This window comes from Sturnira hondurensis, unplaced genomic scaffold (genome assembly GCF_014824575.4).
Source record: "Sturnira hondurensis isolate 20B ecotype Veracruz unplaced genomic scaffold, ASM1482457v3 Scaffold0014432, whole genome shotgun sequence".
In the NCBI taxonomy this organism is placed as follows: Eukaryota; Metazoa; Chordata; class Mammalia; order Chiroptera; family Phyllostomidae; genus Sturnira; species Sturnira hondurensis.
The window spans coordinates 935569-954735 of record NW_028087063.1 but is presented as its reverse complement, the minus strand read 5'-3'; the positions used below and the strand labels follow the sequence as shown (position 1 = coordinate 954735).

At 39.2% G+C, this 19167-nt stretch overlaps 1 protein-coding gene across 2 annotated transcripts in view; it reads right to left on the bottom strand.

Annotated features, from left to right (window-relative positions):
- Positions 1 to 19167, bottom strand: part of ALCAM (activated leukocyte cell adhesion molecule) — a 209992-nt gene that overhangs the window by 25627 nt on the left and 165198 nt on the right. Inside the window, exons 7-14 of one of the 2 annotated variants that reach the window (XM_037063331.1) lie at positions 15356 to 15483; positions 13783 to 13912; positions 10055 to 10167; positions 7529 to 7664; positions 7287 to 7420; positions 4674 to 4806; positions 2821 to 2859; positions 2415 to 2532 (exon numbers count right to left, since the gene is read on the bottom strand). In XM_037063331.1, coding sequence (XP_036919226.1) covers positions 2415 to 2532; positions 2821 to 2859; positions 4674 to 4806; positions 7287 to 7420; positions 7529 to 7664; positions 10055 to 10167; positions 13783 to 13912; positions 15356 to 15483 — 931 coding nt within the window. The remainder of the gene's footprint in view (positions 1 to 2414; positions 2533 to 2820; positions 2860 to 4673; positions 4807 to 7286; positions 7421 to 7528; positions 7665 to 10054; positions 10168 to 13782; positions 13913 to 15355; positions 15484 to 19167) is intronic. The other variant, XM_037063332.1, reaches the window with a different exon arrangement.

Here is a 19167-nt window from a genome sequence, read left to right as displayed (position 1 = left end):
TTGGGATGAGAATTGTGGTTTATTACTTCGATTACCAATAATGTTAAGTCTACAGAAGTTGGTGCACTTTTCCATTAAGTGACAGTTATTTGAATGAATATTTATGTTGGATGGTAAGAAAATGCACTTAATTTAATGAGATACTTTAAAGGAAATTCAGGATGTCTTAACCATTAACCTTTGTAGGCACAACAAAGCCAAGTGCCCAGCATTTACTTATCTGTGATTTTAATTTTGGGTTACTGTACAGTAACAACCAATGAAGTAACACCCCTCCACACACACACACACAGACACACATAAATTTCTTCTATTCATAGAAGGAAAATTGTGTCTGATGAGACACTGGCAATTAAAATAGGGGGGTTAGGATGTTGGGGATACCCCAAGAATTTAACAATCATTTGATCATAATGCAAAGTATGGCTGTTTATCTTTCAACTCCATTTCAGAAAAGAGAAAATTTTATTTTCATTCTTTTAGTAAATGAAATTACTTAGGAGTGTATCAGAGACCCTAAGTAAATAAAATAGAAATACCCTTGATCCTGAGATGTTAGATTTTTCAGTACCTTATCATGAATTATAAAGGAAGGATGATAAGATTTTGATTATTAGGAAACTTATACACACAGATGGAGAATTTTTATAAGATAGATATTGCCTCTGGGCAACTCTTAGCATTTCCTTTCACTTTCATGGGTCAGGCAGTTTTCTACCTTTTCCACAGAACCATGGACACAAACCCACATGAAGCTGTAGGCAAGACATGCATTGAGAAAAAGAACACATGTGTTGCCACATGAGGGTGGGGGCTGCCCAAGATTGCACAGTGAGGTGCCCCTATCAGAAGTGACTGCACCCCAAAGGGAGAGTGAACACAAACATAAACCTCAATGCAGGATGGGAAGATATTTCTGCCTCACGTGATGAGAAAAGGGACAAAGTCAGGCCTGGCGATTAAACACAAAGTTTCTAAAGCACCATTGTCTTAGATTAAATATGGTTCTGTTCCTTACCAACTATGCAAGTCATTTAACCATCCTCTGCCTTTGTTTTTTTTTTTAATGTAAAACATGCATAATAATAGGGTCTACCTCAATGACGGTTATGAGAACAAAGCAGAGCTCAACACATGCTCATATTATGTGACTTTAAAATTGCTGAGCTGCTGCCTCCCTCTGATGGCAGCCCCATTAGAATACTGCCCCACTAAAGCTGTTGATATCCTGGTAATTGCATGAATCCTGAGCCTGCTTTTCCTTTGGATTTTCTCTTCAGTTAAGTTACCCGAGCTGTTAAAGAGGGGTTATATTAGAAAACAAGAAAATACAAAATGAATTCCAAAGTCGCCACCAGCAATATTCATCCCCTTGAAAAAACAATGTCTTCATTGATAGGACAAAAGGATTTGAAACTCGTGTTTGAAATGACAGGTATACCGCAAAACCACCAATACAACCTTTTAAAAATGCAAACGATAGAAACTCCATCTCTGCCGGCGGTAGGTGAAATGTTCACTGAGAAAAAGAACACATTTGTTGCCATGTGAAGGTGGGGACTGCCCGAGACTGCGCAGTCAGGTGCCCCTATCAGAAGCCACTGCGTCCCAGAGGGAGAGCGGACATGCACACAAACTTAAACGCAGAATGGGAACACTTACGGAAATGGGAGAAACTCCACATCTGAATACGGGGCAGGGCTGGGGCGATGAGGAGCAGGCGCTAGGCGTGTGTGCATGCTGAGAATCTCCATTAGTTAATGGGATTCCCATTATAAACAACCGTTAGATGATTTGTAAGTTTGATACTATCTGCATTATTTTATGATTAATAGTTTTAAATCTCTACACCATCTAAATCGTTTTTAAAGTAATCTTGGTACTTCATCTAATCAATTTTTTAAAATTCAAGACAAAATAATGATGAATTTGTCTCTGAATTAGATCCTTCTATGAAGCCAAATGACCTAGTGGTGATGACAAGATGACTCTAACTGACTGGCGGTCTCACCGCCGGCTAGACCGTTGCAGCACACCTGGCCGGACTTTCAGGAGGTACTAGCCGCTTTTAATTCATCTCTACCAACCTCCAGCAAAGGATGTAGAATGCTTGACTTTTAGGCAATATACGCTTTTAAAGAGTCCACCCAGACACTGAAAAAAATTACATACTTGAATTCAAATGCCTGACAGAGAAAAACAGCAAGACACATGAAATCATACCCCAAGCCATGTCCCTGATGTCGGTAACACCATCACTGTGAGCTGAAAGCGAAACAGGAGCCGCCTGGTGTGGGCAACATGTCTTTCCTGTCACAGAAATTACAGGCCCAGCCAGACTGAGCAGAAGTTAGACCCTGCATTTCTCCTAGAGGAAGTCAGTGAAGAGTGAAGATCTTTTCCCCACAACTCACTTTGATTTCTTCATGTACAGCCAGTAGACGACACCCGCGACCAGGGCAGCAAGGAGGAGACCCACGACGATTCCCACAATCAGCTTCGCCTGGTCATTCACCTTCTCTCTGTTTTCATCTACAACAAAGAAGAGAGGCCCATGCGATTATAGAGAACGCCGAGGATTTCTGAAAAGAAGTCAGTCTAGTTATTATTTCTTATTAAAAATGACGAAGCTTCACTATGTTAGTAACATGCAAACTTGCGAATTTAAAGGATAAAATTTTAGCATTCTTACTATCTTGTCTCATTTGCTATTTCAATTCACGTCAAAATTGTGGGGGCTAAGAAAGTTACTCGAACAGTGACATTTCATAAATCGTGAGCTGGTCGTCAAGGAAGGAGGGTCGGCAGCATAGTACCTACCACTTATCTCGTCTGCCTCATCGTGTTCTGGAATACTTACTGAAATGAAAAATGTTAATATGAAATTAAAAACAAAATTTGTTGATAAATGAAAGTCACCTTTACTACTATTGTATGATGTAATAATACTCAAAGATAAAATACCTATTCTACAGCTAAGGGTAGAAAAAACTTACACGTAATAGAGCGTGAACTTCCCTACAAAGAAATTAATCTTTTCTTAAGGAAAGGAGATTGGTTAAAACAGCAAAGGCATTACTCTACCATAGAAAATTTTACCACTGATGAGCTATAGTATTCATCTAAAATCTGTAGTAAATTCCCCACAATCTACCACCTTTCAATAATAATTTTTTGAAAGAGACACAAGTTGCCACATATGAAATATACAATGTAGTGTTTCTCTCATTTTGTCAATTTTTCCTGCTTCCATAGAAGAGAAGTAATTTTCCTCTTCAGTGTCAGGACTTACCACTAGGGCCCTTCTTCAAGTGGTGGTGCTACAGGTTACAACTGGGATGTTTTGTGCATTAAGGGACAACATATGAGATGTTTGCAAAACCCTCTAAATAACTCTGACAGGGCCATGAACCTGGATCATTTCAAGAATCCCTAATGAGATGCCTTACTATCTAATATTAAACTATATAGATATTCTTCTACGCAGGGGCCTGAATCAGAACCTCCAGTGATATTTGTTAAACTGCAGATTCCCAGACCTTCCTCATAAAAACTGGACTCTGGAGGGGCCCGCTAAATTGGAAAACCGCTGTATTAAATGCCGATCGAGCCACTTCCAAGTCTAGGAAACCACTGTTCAATGGGTTAAAATAAAAAGAGAGGCCTGTGCTCAGAAAGAAAGGATAAGTTCTCTTTCTAGGTGGGATAAATCAATACTTGCAGAATTAAATTCAGAGAACTCAATGCTCCTGTTTGAGAGTTAAATTTGTTTGGTTCTTTTCTTGTCAGTTCAGCATACTTTTATAGTCCAGTCACAATCTGTTAAGAACCATTATCCTTACACAATTATTTTCTCCTAGCTCCAGCTAATTGCTCCTCAGTACATCCCTACCCTTCTAATGTCGCAAACGGTATTCCAACTGGGCTGCATGTCAGGCCGGTCCTGGCTTACGGTTGACACAGTAATGGGAACAATGGCAGAACTAAAGATGAATAATTTCAAATGAATTATAGTTGTTTTCAGAAGAACCTGCTTTTAGTTTTTATGGGCTGGCTGATTTCACCATTGACAGATTTTTTTCCCCACATTGTCTGAGATGATACCATTTATCTGATTTTTAGCTATGATTCAAATACGATATTCAAAAACATCAATTTTTAGACCAGACTTCATGAATTCTAACATTTGTTTTACAACCAGTTTGCTGAATGGTTTTTAGCGCTTGGCATCCCTGTACAAAATAACAGTAGGAGAAATGCCAGAAGGCATTGAAATGCAAAGTCATAAATTAAAGGTAATTAAAATTTTGCCAAAATTAAAACTGTCACAGAAATCCTTTAAGAACATCTTTGAGTTATTTGTATTCTGAACACAAACTAGAATAAATAATAGCGACTCAGCTCATATCCTCTGTTGCTCTTGGGAAATATTCCTGTGTAAGTTAAGGTCTTTGACCCATAAAACATGAGATGATTAAGCTGTCAGAACACAGACTGTACAAGAATGGACACTAGAAATAATAAAAAAAAGTACCTTATGATGATGATATCAACTGCAAAATAAATAAAACTCACCATGATGTAGTATAGGAAGACGGAATTGAAGACTTTAAACTAATGAAGAATAACTTCAAATTTTCTTACTTTTTTAATGCCAGAAATGAAATACTCACTAGCAGAGACATTCATGGAGTTTACTGTTCTCTCCAGCTGGTTTTCTGCTGTGCAAGTTAATGTAACATTCTCTTCAGGGGAAATGATAATTTTACTATAATACCTGCCATTGATATAAGGGGATTCCTCTGTCTGGAAAAGAAAGAATATGGACTTAGAAATGGAAAGAGATGAGAAACCTGGGGAAGAGTAATGCTGAGTGAAGCTGGAGAAGTGTGGCCCCCCTGCTGTCTGCTGTTCGAGGGTCTGTGAGGGGCCGCAGACGGGGACCACTCCCAGGTCACGTCTGCAGTGGAGAGGAAAACAGGCAGAGAACCTGTAACTGGGTTCCTGTTTATGCTGCCGTTGTAACTTCTAGTAAGTAAACTGACTAAACTCATCTATTTACAATAGATGCTCAGGTTATTTAATATTTTGCCAGGATAGTGCTTATCTCAAAATAATCAATTATTAACACATTTTCCCTTAATAAACTAATGAATTTAGTTCTTCTTTGTAAATCATGACATTGTTCTTTACTACAGAGGTTAATTCCTTTATCTGAGAGAGCATCATATCTAAGTACATATTTATATAGGATTTTACTCATGGGAAATCTTTTTTTCCCCTCAATTTTCCTAAGCTAAATACAGAGGATGGATTCCTTTTTAGTTATTGGTAAATTCATTTATTTGGTTGTTGTGAAGTGTTAATGAGGACAATCACTGCATTTAAATCCTCCAAACGTGGAGCAATGTCTTCCCCAGGACTTGACTCCCGAGTCAAACATGACTGAAGCAAATAGGTACTAGTGCCCTTTTCTCGATCACCTGGTTTATACACACCCTGCACTGGTCCCTACTGACTTTCTCTTCCACTACAATGTAAGGACCTCGAGAACAAGAGATAGTTTCGCGCTTAGGAATATTGTCTTGTCCCTGTGCAGGGGTGGGGCAGGGTTTTCAGAAGCTGTAAAATAATAGATTCACCATTTGATTGTGGAGGGAACAAATAAAAGATTATGTGTATCAGCACAAGCCTAAAACAAGAAAAATAACATATCACCTAGTGGGCCAAAATCAATTCTTCTCCTTAACAATGAAGAATGGCATTGTTATTTTTATCCTCATAGTCAGTTCACCACTTATTTTACTGTTTTTCACTAGTATTTTTCATATGACTTTTCTCACTGAGTCTTTCTTCCAGTTATGTTTATCTCTACAAAATACATTTACTCTTTTCTAGGGTGGCCTTTTAAATCTCTGTATCTTTTCATTCATCAACTATTTATTCCATGCTTATTTTTCTATTTTGCATGCTTACATCACCAGTACCTACAGGCTTTTGGCTTTAATTACTACTTAATTGAACAAAAGTGGGTAAAAAGCAGAAAAGAAACAGTCAATTTTGATGCAAAAAAATTAACCTATACATTGTCAGCAATTCAGGTGGTTCAGGTCTTTTTTTTTTTTTTGAGTCAAGACAACTCCATGTCCTTCCAGAGCCTCTGTGTGCTGCTTGCACACGCTCTCTTGTAGCCTATTCGCACTAACCAAATCAGCAGCAGTCATTTGCCTTGGATACCTTCTTAGCTTGGAATTATGCAAATATATATCCATCACCCAAAGATAAAAGAGTCAAATTCAACTTGCTCTACAAAACCAGATTACAGAATCTGGACCAGGGGCCCCACTTCCCTGGAGAGAGAAAGAGTAGAAATTTTAACTGGAAACTAAATTGCAACTCTGCTTTTTGCATGCCTTCTCAGATTTCAGCAGGGTCCAAAGCTGAGAAGAAGGCAGCACAGAAGACTCAGATAATCAGATGGCGTCTCTGGGTGTTGCTGAAGTCTTCAAGTGGCTGTACTAAGAAGAAAGACGTGAAGACTGCTGTAGAGAAAATGCAATTAACAAGGCTATCAGCAGCCCAAGCAGACTGGCAATTTAATGGGGTTACAGCTAGAATCCCTAGTGACAGGCCAGATTCTCTCTCTTTTTTCAAAGTAAAGGGCAAATTACTGGTAGCATTCATAAGTTTTTAATCCGTTACTATTACTAAACTGTCCTGATAAAGGTACAAATATATAAAGGTTTGGTTTATGTTTACTTTTGTTCAGGAGGAAACACCCTAGATACCATGTTTAGCTTTATCCTGGCCAGAGCCCCACCATACACGCACCAGACCATATGTTCAGAAGCAGTGAATGTCTTCACCACACTCCAGGGCCCAGTTTTAAGAAGAAATATCCTTTAATGTGCGTAGTAAGTAAGCAAAGTAATGAAGGCCACTTATACTCAGATGTGTAAGTTTATGATGCAGAAAAGTGCATACCTTAATGTTTTAATCACACAAGTTTCAAAAATTAATGACCACGGAACAGCACCCAATTTACATTCTTTTAAAAACAGATACTGACCACATTGCGATTCTTTCATTCTCCATGGCTCTGGCATTTAAAATTTCTCTTTGAGCCATGTTCTTATCTCTTTGGGAAAATTAAGAATTTAGCAAAGCTTCCTCTGAGAACATGCTGCAAACTTCCCATTGGTAACAAGCTAGCCCACAGCTAAGGTGTCTAAATAAAACCCCACATTGGACCAAGTGCAGCATATAACAAGAAGACAAATACTTGCTTGGTTTATGACACTTCCGCTACCAGTAATTGTCCACTGTATCGCTGGCTTGGGAAATCCTTCCACATGGCAGATTACTGTTTTAGACAGTCCACTGGGATCCGTTTTCTTTGTCATTTTGATTTGAGGTTTTCCTAAAGTATTATTAAAATTAAAATAAGATATTGAACTAAGCTCATAGAAGTACCCAGACCGCAACTTCTCAAAGAAACATTTGAATGGATGTTCAAGAATTTTATTACCTTCTACAATGAGAGTCAGTGATTCCCTTTTCTTTAGTCCTTCCACCTCCTGTAGGGCAGTTTCACAGACATAGTTCCCAGCATCCTGATACTGGAGACTAGAAAATGATGGGCTGGATTTAAGCCTGGTGTTATCCTGATTAAATAAAAAGTTAATTACTTCCCATGGCACAACAGAAACTCTCGATGTATTTATTAGATAATAATTAAGCCTAAAATTATTCTTCTGGGTCTAACGAAAATGCAAGCTTCTTTTTCTTAACTTCAGAAGCCTTCGAAACCAGATTTCCTTTTTCTTTTGTAGTTCTAGAACTGGACGTTATTTCCGATTCTTCTGTTTATGGAATTTGTAGTCTGGAGCAAGTTCATAACTTTCTGAGACACAGTTTCCTTATTTTAAAACCAGGTAATAACTGTATCGAATTGTTATGAGGACTTTATATAAACAATATAATGTGCTTATTACACTAAGGAAAATCCTTGATTCATAGTAACTATCCTTGAAATAAATGTAGATGAACTGGGAATGACAGGCATTGAAGACTTGTGCTATGCAGTCAATGATGGGTATAGAGGCCTGAAGTTATTTTATAGGGTACAGTTACCAAACAGGGACTCCTTAGTGGAGTCATGCCAGTTATGACAAAATGTTTCTTAAGAAACCCTTAATAGGGTGGGCAGGGTTGGGAATATAAGACAGAAAGCTGTACTTGAACAAGAATTATATTTAAAAAATTATTAAAAAAAGAAACCCTTAATAACAGGTTACTATCCTAATTTCAATGAACATGAACAAAAAATACAATATTTAATTTTATAATGTTGCTTGATATATAGAGAAAGATGCCACTTTACCAGAAATTGAAATGCTCATAAGCAGGCAATGAAACCCACTGTTAAGATTATGTGGCCTTTGTCTACTATGGACTTTTTTCCTCTCCCATCCACTAATGAATGGCCAGACAAGATTGACATTAGGTATCCAGTTGACAACAATGACTGCAGGTGACAGAGAAACGAGTTCAGCCAAGTACACTAGCTCCTTTAGTTCTGTAGTAAAATACACTATGAGTGCTCATAATGTTACTGAGTAGTCTAGCTGCCTGGGACTCGACCATCAACTATTATAAACAGAGTATGTTATACATGCAGTGTATGGAGTAACACTTTAATGATCTGAGTGAACGAGAATCCGTGATATGACTGGGGTGAAAATAAGTGCAATGAGAAAGTAAGANAACAATGACTGCAGGTGACAGAGAAACGAGTTCGGCCAAGTACACTAGCTCCTTTAGTTCTGTAGTAAAATACACTATGAGTGCTCATAATGTTACTGAGTAGTCTAGCTGCCTGGGACTCGTCCGGCCCTCTGACCATCAACTATTATAAACAGAGTATGTTATACATGCAGTGTATGGAGTAACACTTTAATGATCTGAGTGAACGAGAATCCGTGATATGACTGGGGTGAAAATAAGTGCAATGAGAAAGTAAGAGTCAGAGAACAAGTAAAAGAACCTTGCATTAAAGAGATCAAAGAGCAATACTAAAGAATTTTTATTTTTATCAAGAAGAAAGTCTAGCGATACATTTCTCCACAATTATTTATAAAGAAAATACTTGACAACCTCTATTTCAAATGTTTTGTGTATGTTTCATCAACATATCACTGGTTAAATGGTCCCATTACATGCCATGTTTTGGAGATTAATGCACTGTGTTTAGATATGCGAGCCAAGGATTTGAGTAGGGGATCCCAGTTAAAACTGCTGCTTTTGCTGACAACTCTGTCTCAAATCACAAATTACCAACTCTATTTTCTCACTCTAAAAATATAACAATAATTGGGTCCAGGTAATGGTCTACTTTTCAGACAATTAAAAGAAAATGGAAGCACTCACTTAAGAAGTACTGACCAAGCTCTTAGGATGTTCCAGGTGTTCTAATATGGCTCAAAGGTCAAAAGAGATATGTCTCTCCAAAGAGCTACTAATTGAGTAGAACCTACGTTCAGACACTTAAGATTAGTTTCAGCACAGTATTTACACTCAGTCAGGACACAGCTCAAGTTTCTACTCTTGTCACTTACAACCTTTCTGACCTTTGTCACCTCAGCCTCTTTATCCATAATGTGAGGAAATAATAGGTGCCCTGCATATTTCACAGGAGTGTTGTAACTGTCGTGTGAGAATAATGTGGGTTAACACACAGCATAAATTGTTAAGCCCTAGAAAATGTAGATGTGTATGTATGTGTGTCTGAGTATATATACATATGAATATCACTACTTAGCATATACACATAATGAATGCCCCCAAACTAAGATTCAGAGCATCAGTCATAGATGCCATACTATTGTTGAGTACCTCTAAAATTTTATCATGACATGATCTGTATTATTATATATGGAGAAAAAGAGTATGAGCCTGCATGTACAAAAATATTGTTCAAATCGCACAGAATGCAAAAGAGCCTGAGCAGGACTCAGTTCAATCAGCAGACTACTAACCAGGGGACATCACTTACTTTCATCCATACCACAGTTGCGTTCCTGCTAGCAGATATCGTGCAGGACACGGGCAGGGCATCTCCAATCTGCTTGGTCACCTCCCCACTGGGGTTTAAGGACAAATCCAAATCTGTGAAGCAGAAAATCTGCTAATAATGCAAACCTTAGGGAAGGAAGTTGGTGGGAACACTTTGGAGAAGAAACAATGAAAAAACTCCCACTTGAAATTTCAGAACTGATTTATGTGACTGAAATAACTGACCTGTAGCATAATCCATCATTTTTCAAGCAAGCTTTGAGACCAGTCTAGACAAGTGAATGATCAATCTAATTGATTATGCATTTATTCACAGTTAATATGATTGATGCTTTCACTGCACATAAGTACTCCCCTGGGATCTATCACCTTAAGAAAAAAAATCTTAAATCCCTTCTGGAAGAAAATAAAGAACAATGATGACTAGGTAAATATTATAAAAAGAATGGATAAAGCATACCATGGGAACATCAAGTATATTTAGCCAGCAGGTGATAAATTGAAAAGTCATGAGGTAGTTCATGTAGTGTCCTCAGAGAGAACTGGCTATGGTAGTTAAATATTTTTAAAAACTTCTATTCTATTTTTCATGCAGTTAAAATTTTAAATTATATCTGTTGTAAGGTACACTTTTAGCAATATCGTCTTTAAAAAATAGAATATATAACACATGTGAGGAAGTATAATCTAGGTGGAAAGCAATTTCTATAAAAATCTTACTGTCATAGTATAATCTATATGAAGAAAATCCAATTCGATATAACAAATATTTATGGAAAAGCTACTATGTTCCAAACACTGATGGGAGCTACAGAGATGAATAATGAGCTTCTAATTTGTGAGTACAATTTTTGAGGTAGAGGTAATATGGACTCAATTACGCAACTATAATATACAGCAGCATGGAATCAGTACCAGGGAGCAAATGTACTGTGAATTATGAACTCGATAAATATTTGTTGAAAAACTAAGGGAAGGACACCAAACAGAGGCAAAAGCAAAGACTTATGGAAGTATAGAGACCAGAACCAAACTGGGTTCTAAAGCAGTAATAAAGGTTTTGTGTGGGAGAAGGTATGTCTGTGGTCCCAGTGTTTGAGAAGAGCTTTGGTAGGTGGAGATACGGGAAAAACCTCTGGCACGTAAGCAAACACAAAGAGGTGAGAGAGCTAGGCAGGTTTCACAGTGGTGAGTAATTGGCATGAAAGCTTACAACGCAGGGAAGACAAGTTCATTGAGGCCAGGCTGGAAAGGACCAGGCTTGCCATTCTCACAGTTGGGACTTTATTCTGTGGCAGTGGGAATCTGCCATTGTACAATGTGCTTCTCCTTGGTTTTACATGATTGGATTACAATTTGTTGATTGTTTGAACATCGTTTTGCAATACTTGCTTCTCTCGATAGGCTGTTTTAGTACCATGAGGTTGGGACGACTTGTCGCTGTTTCCGCAGTGTCTGCCACATGGGAGGCTGTCGGAAACTGTTACTGCGCAAATGATGGAGAAGAGAAGAAGCATGCCGTCTCGGTTTCTCATTAGTATTGAAATAGGCATTATCACACAGACAAGTGGAGTTTCCTCAGAAGATTTTGATAAATTATGTTAAAATGAAAACAATTCTATTTAGGGTGAGTTAGAAGTTTCTCTTTGCTGGAGAGTTAACTTGCCAGTGATAAGAGATTTTAAAGAGTGATGATGGGCATTGGAAGTTCTGATGAAGAATCTCTACACACATGAGTTGCCCGAGGGGCAGTAGGTACTTCATCAGCAACCATGGGCTGCGGCTGGAGGCCCAAGGCGAGCCTGCTCTGTGCACAGGGGCCAGTGTGGGCTGACGCTTCGCTGGTGACACTCTCTTCAGGCATCAACGGAAAGAAAATAAACCTTGTTTTTGGAAAACAAACAAGCAATCAAGGATAAATGGGCAAAAATAGGATTTCTATGTTTTCACTTCATGTGACTTAGAGTAAAATCTTGATTTACTTGCAATACTTTTTTTTTTTTAGCTTTTAAGGAGCTATGCAGGACTTACAACCTAATGTGAACAGTTTACCTGCCAAAACTAAAAGGCATTTTAATCCAGTTAAATGCCCTGAACTCCAATCACACTGTTACGTGTTTTGTTTAATTTTTTTTCTCAGCACAGCTGATCATGGAGGTGCTATGTGTCTGCAGCCAAGTCTGTTGCTTTATTAGTCTGTTACCTATCCCTCCTTGCTTCATCTACAAGTGATACACAAATAAGGGCCCTCTCCTTGCAGAGTCCAGAGTAGCTAACATCTCTTAAACATTAACGTGCCATCTCTTGGCACTGGGTGATTGGTTTCTGACCCAATGGTCTCATGAACAGTGGTATCAGAGTTATTACGTAGGCAATTCTGCAGGCTGGTTACAGTCCCTCACTTTGTCTTTCATGGAACAGGCTGGATGAATGGTCCCATGACTGACTAGTCCTCAAAGAAAAGCAGCGTTTTTGTTATCCTGAGAGGTCACTGCCTTTTTGTTTAAAAAGTTCCTGGGGGCAGACATACTCAGATCCATGTAACATAAATATGGAGTGAACAGAGAAGTGGGTTGGCAATGAATATTTCCCAACAGTCCGTTGTTTTTATTAGGCCTCCTCAGGGTGTATTTCCAACATCAGACACTCAAAGGGAACTATCTGGTTGCACTATTCCCTAATATCCCTCTTTGTATCTCCCTCAGAGTTTTAGCTCCTATTCTACATGTTTTCCAAGCATTACGGGTAGAGTGAAAGATTTAGAAATGTTTTCTCAGGACAATTTCTAAAGTCTCTTTTGATTTTAGACAAAGAAACCCCTCTTACTCAATGGGATAGGATAGTAGTGGCTTATGGCTAGAGAAAACCTTATTTATGTGATGGTGATGTTGAGTGCAAAAGACACATTAGAAAACTGGTTCTATATCTCCAGGCAAGACTGGCATTTGCCCCAAGCACTCTGTGAAATCTGCTCTCACCAGAGAGCAGTTCAAAATAGTTCCCAATTCCCACACTGTATCAGTACAGCAATAATAGCACAGACTGTCAGGAATTACCAAATAAATAACATGAGTGAAGTGTCTGCTTTATATGTATATCTTTTTCTATCACGTTAGAGAAGATATAACTTTTGAAGTATCAAAAGCAAGTGACAAGGTTTTTTTTTTTTAAAAAAAAAGGTAAGTTAGGATGATTTTGAAGAAGTTTTGTTTCTAAACATTTTCTATCTTTCACTAAGGAAACCAGTGAATGGCTTTTCATGGTCTCTACCTCCACTTTTAGAGGCTGAGTCTACACTGACTTTGTGTCGCTTGAGTTTGGGTGTTAATATTCTGTGATTTTTAAAAAGACACTTAGTCAATACTGTTATGTGCCAAATGCACACATCTAAATACTCCCTTAAAAGATAAAATCACTTATTTCTTTAATATCCATCTATAAATTTCTTAATGCCACTGACTGAAGGTATTTTAAAAAAGACAGACATTCACCCCTGTCAAAGTTGCAGTTATCAGGCCCATGCAACATTCCAACATTGCAGCGCAAATCTGCACAAAGTTGGGCTTGCTTTTCTGCACTTCGGGAAGCCAAATGAAACCATAGTACTTGAGAAAAACACAGCTGCAACGTATGGGACAAGACAGCCAACTTAGACACTTAGCGAGCGGTCTCCGAAGTGAAGTTGATGTGAAGCACAGGGTGACTCACAGTGCACGGTGATGGCGGTGGAAGCGATCATGCTCCTGTCCACCAGGGAGCATCTGTACTCTCCGGTTGCATTGCGCCTCACATCCGTCAGTGTGTAGTTATTTGAGCTTCTTATTCCTTCGGGCTGTCCCTTTAGATAGGGGCAAAATGACAAGCTTGTCACTCTTGGTGGCTACAATAGGAACAGTTGTATTTCTTGATGACAATAACATTTTCTCAAATAGAAACAAAGGCAAATGTATTTCTTGACTGGACAAATGAGAGTACAGTTTGTATTATCTGATTCCTGAAAAAATGACTGATATTGAGAGGCAAATTTCCATTGTATTGATATCTATTTTATTGATAGCATGGATTATGTTTTGTCTTTTTAAAATTTCCAATATTTTATTTTTATATTTATGCCTTGCATAATTTAACAGGAAGATTCAAGGCAACTTAAAAGAAAACACACCATCTATCTAAATAAAAAGGAGAGAAAGAAAGGTAGGACAGAAGAAAAGTAGGAAGAAAGAAAGGGAGACAGTAAGAGAGGAAAAAATAACAAACTAAAATATAAAAATATAGATGAACCAGAAATATATGTTAACAAAACCAGATAAGTACCGGATATTGTTGCTAAAACTAAAACAAATATTTGACTTTATGATCCCTGACAGCCAAGGTAGAAACATAACTACTTTCACAACTTCATTTGCACATGAGACAAAAACAGTTAGAAGAAACAAAGTCATCTGTCAACATTGAAGTCTAGGAGAAATTACTTATACTAGTCTTCTGAGCAATGTAATGGATGATAATCTTGAACATGACAAAGTAATGTAGTTAATGACATTTGTGAACACACCTTTGCAATAAATGCATATAAGCTACACATGCTTCTCTCCACGAAAGGTTAAACCAAAGAGAAACTCAGAAAGAGCTGCCGGAGAGCAGATAAGTGTCCTCAGAGGAGCTGTCTCCTGGTGGGAGACACTCCACCATGACATCTAGAACACAGCCTAGAGGAATGTTCCAAATAATCCCCCACACATATCATTTCCTTCAGCTGCGATACAGATAGACCATGTACAATGGCAAGATACAGCCCCTGGATTTAGTCTGAGAAGCTAAATATAATCTGCAGCGGAACTGTCGCACGCCAGAGGTTCACAGGTGTGTTCCGGGACGTGCTGCAGGAAGATTTTGCATCTGCGTCACAGCATTTGCGGCCACGATTTTCCGTTTACAGTTATGTTTCTAAAGAGCAGATCCTTATACATTACTTGGATAAAGAAATGTTGAGGTTTTGTAATTATGGTTTTTAATTATGTAATTAAAAAAGGTTGTGGTCAGACTTTTTACCTTTTTTATCCCTTGAAATCTCTTAACACCAAGAAAAAAAAGTCAAGACCCCTGGCAGAGGCTGGAAAAGCTTTCAAAGGACCTTCTACAGGTGTCCCTTGTCCCCAAGAAAAACATCCCTTCTCACTTAAGCTGTCCAAGTACATTCAATCCTCCACAGTGGCCAGTTGTCAAACAACAGGACAAAATGACACCAGTCTAGCTCGAGCAACAACCCCTCAGCACTTACCGGCAAGTAAAACAAAAACTCCTGGGGCGGGGGGTTTCCATTCCCCAAGCATTTCAGAGTGATGTCATCTCCTTCTTTGATGGCACTTTTTGGTGGCAGCACTTGTATGGTCACCTGCTCCGTAGGGTCTGAAGAGGCACAGATACACGTGAACCACTTTTATCAAGTACCACATCACTCGGCACGCACAGTGTAAATAACCAAATTATACATAATTTTCTCAAGAAGCTAGTAATAGCAATGACTTACACGTACCTTTTAATAGAAGGATTGAAGTTAATAGCTGCTTGCTACATACATCAAGCACTAATCTCGGTTAGAGCAAACTACGAAGAAACTCTGTTACATAAAAATCAATTTCTTCCTAGCAAAATGTCTTTACCTGAGGTAGGAATGACCATAATTATTTTATGGGTAAAAGACCAGTAGGAACAATCTCACTATATGATTTCATTATAAGGACATTTAACTGTATTATATGAATTTTACAGTTTGGAAAGACTGGATCAGCTAGCAAAGTAGCTAAAGCTATTAGGCACTGCTGCACTCACATTACATAATAATGCCTTATATTAAATAAAAAGCTACATGAGCTAAATAACACCAGCGGGATTTGAGGCAAGCAGGAGAGTACATCTGCTTTTACAAAGATGGATCCTGAGAACTGAGGGAGATGCTTAACGCAGTCGACGGGACTGAAAGTCCACTGTAATTCTGCTCTGCTCAGTGAAGCCAAGATGCAACTTTCATTTCATTTCAGTCAATTTTATGGAGAAAATAGGGCCAAAGGGTATTTTGTAGGAAGGCTCGACAGTAGAATGCTCGATAAACTTAAGGCTGAGTACTGTGGATTGTACCTTGCAAATACGAAATAAAAGCAGGTGGTGTTGGCGGTTCTAAATCCCCCATTTTCTATCTTATCCACTTGTTTTATAGCTGGATAACACACACACACACACACACAAAAATGAATGTCAAAATCATACAATGCGAAGGTTAATTTTAGAGGACCTTTTCACAAGGTTTAATACCCCTGAGGAATTTGTCTATATTTCTAAACAGGTAGCACTAAAAATTATCAGTGAAGACTTATTTTGCTATTAGCTAACAATGAGACAAATAAGCGATAGATTTGGAGGCTTTTTTCTATCCCTTGCAGTCCTTAAAGTGCAGAGAAAACACAGAAGTGTTGTTATCGATGCTTCTTTGCCTTTTCTTCATGCCTGGGCATCTCTAAATATTTGCCCAGAATGGTCTGAGGCTGAACAGTAATGGGTTTAATACACTTGCTAGTTTTTCTCAATTTGCCTGAGGTAGATTCCTGACAAGCAGTTCCTGGTAAAGCTGGAAAGTAAATTAAGTTTGATTTTGGTCTCCTACTGACCTTCCACTTCTCAGCCCCCCTCAGACTTTTAGATGGCCCTTCCCTGATTAGTTTTGGCCGGTTGCTCGTCACAGTGGCACATCCCCAATCAAGGCTGATGCCACCACAGCTAGGGATCACGGTCTGCCTGACCTCCCTCTCCACTTCAACAGCCCCCTCTGTGTCCACCTTTTCATGAGCTCTGTTCGGTATTAGAGAGTTGGAGAACTAAGCTGAGATCAGAAGGTTAATGTAACACATTTTATTTTTCACAGTAATTTTCTTGATGTCCACTAACATGTCTCCAACAGAATGAGGGATCTCTTGCACTCCCTTTGCCCCTGACTTGGAATTTTTCTCTGTCATTCTGCCAGTTACTCTGGCTTTCTCCTCTGTCTCCCCTTATCCACTCAATCACCCAGTGTTAATGACTAATACTTAATATATTTGGCATGTGATTCCCCCCCTTCTCCTTCCACCAACACTTCCCCTGTCCAGGCTCAAGTTAACCTTCATGGGAACCGCTGCCACCAGACCTCATGCCGTCTCTCACCTTGAACCTTTCTTTTTTCTACTCCTTCATACACAGGGGTGGGCCAAAGTAGGCTTACAGTTGTGAGTACATGAGGCAGTCTACTCTGTATTACTATTGATTAATTGTTGTATTTTCCATACAAACCATTGTAAACCTCCTTTTGCCCACCCCTGTATACTTCCTCTAAACCAGTCTAAGCCGTGCTCTGCCACAACACCATTCAAAACTCTCGTGTATTCCCAACATGGCAGAGTGCAAGAAATATTTCTTAACCTAGTACCTCTGTTCCACCTCACAGCTCAACTTACCGCCACATAATGAACAAGAGTCTACTCTATTTTTGTTCCTCCCTTCTCTGCCTTTATCTTTCTGTCCAATCACTTACTCACTTATTAGCTAATATTTATTTTCTGCAGGTACTAAGTGCTAGAGTTATAAAGGTGAAAGCAGCATAGTCCCTGCCTTCAATGAAATTTCAAATTTTGATCACCCCACACTTAACATGTAAGACTATACATGTTAAACTGCACATGATGCGAGCATAGTGACCACTGGTGGCTCACAGGTGCATGAGACTGAGAAGCTTCTAGCAGAAACGGACTCTGGATCTGGGTTTTGAAGACTAAGGAGGTGTCTGTTAGATGATAAAGGTGGGGTAGTAACAGCCTATGGCTAGGCATGTAAGCGGTATTTTCCAGGAAGAATCTGGAAAAGAGGACAGACTATGGTAAGTGTGGTGAAGGCATGGAGGTTGAGACAGGGCAGGGCCGTGTCTGCAGGGAACTCAAGAAATATCGGCCAGGGGTGTGGAGCGCAGTCTCCGAGATCTGAAGTGTCGTCACAGGATTTTAATCGCAGCCATGACACAGCTGCATTGTGTTGTAGGAAGATACTTCTGACAGCAGCTTGGAGGACAGTTTGGAATGAATGAAAAAGAGGAATACTAGTCAAAGAATGGTCACAAAAATGCAGGCGGTGAAGAATGGTGTCATAACCTTAGGCAGTGTCAGAAGGCAGAAATGAGATAAACACAATGAAAGAACTGGATTCTCTTAAGAATTCTTTACTGACTGAATAGGTGAAGAAGGAGTGAACTGGTTCATCTTTCTCCAGATGAATTTATCAAACTTCTTTTCCTCAAAGGGGCCGTGTGTCCTGCCCTTCTCCCCTGGAGCTGCCTCCTTTTCCCCTCTGGCATCCCCTGGGGTGGCGGTTCTCTGTGTGGGGTCCTCAGATCAGCAACGACAGAATCCCCAGGGAATTTGCTACAAATGCAAAGTGCCGGGCTCCTCCCAGCAGCCAGTGGGTGAGAAACTCGGGCAGGGGCAGCAATCTGTGCTCTGGCAAGTTCTTCAGGCGATGTTGATGCTAGACTTGGACTCACTGTCTCTGAGCACCTAAGCTTCTAGGGCTGCTCACCAAGTTCCAGCGGCACTCAGACCGATGGCACTCTTGCGCTGACAATTTCCTTCTGATACAAGTGTCTTATTTCTCTACTGAAGTAGCTAATTATCAGAACTATGTCTCAAACACTTCTGTGTCCTCACTGTGAAGGCCACCAAGAACTGCATACACTGTGCCTTCTCAAAAACCACACCAAAGGCACCCCACACGGCCAATCACAGGAAGATCATTTTCTTCAATAAGACCAAGGACTTTTCTCCCTGCCCAAGTCCCTGTGCCCGATACTCGCAAACATTTCTGTTCTTTTTGAAGCCAATTTCCCAGTCTTTATGACTCATCTTCACATCTTTCCTATCTTGCACCCCTGCACTTATACCAAGACAGTTTATTTCCAATTGAGTATTTTTGAACAGACAAAACTCTTCCTTCACTTGCAGAAATGATTTTCAATAAGCTGTACGTGATGCAGTCCTCTCAATTTTAGTTTTTAAATCAGGTTGAAATGGATTG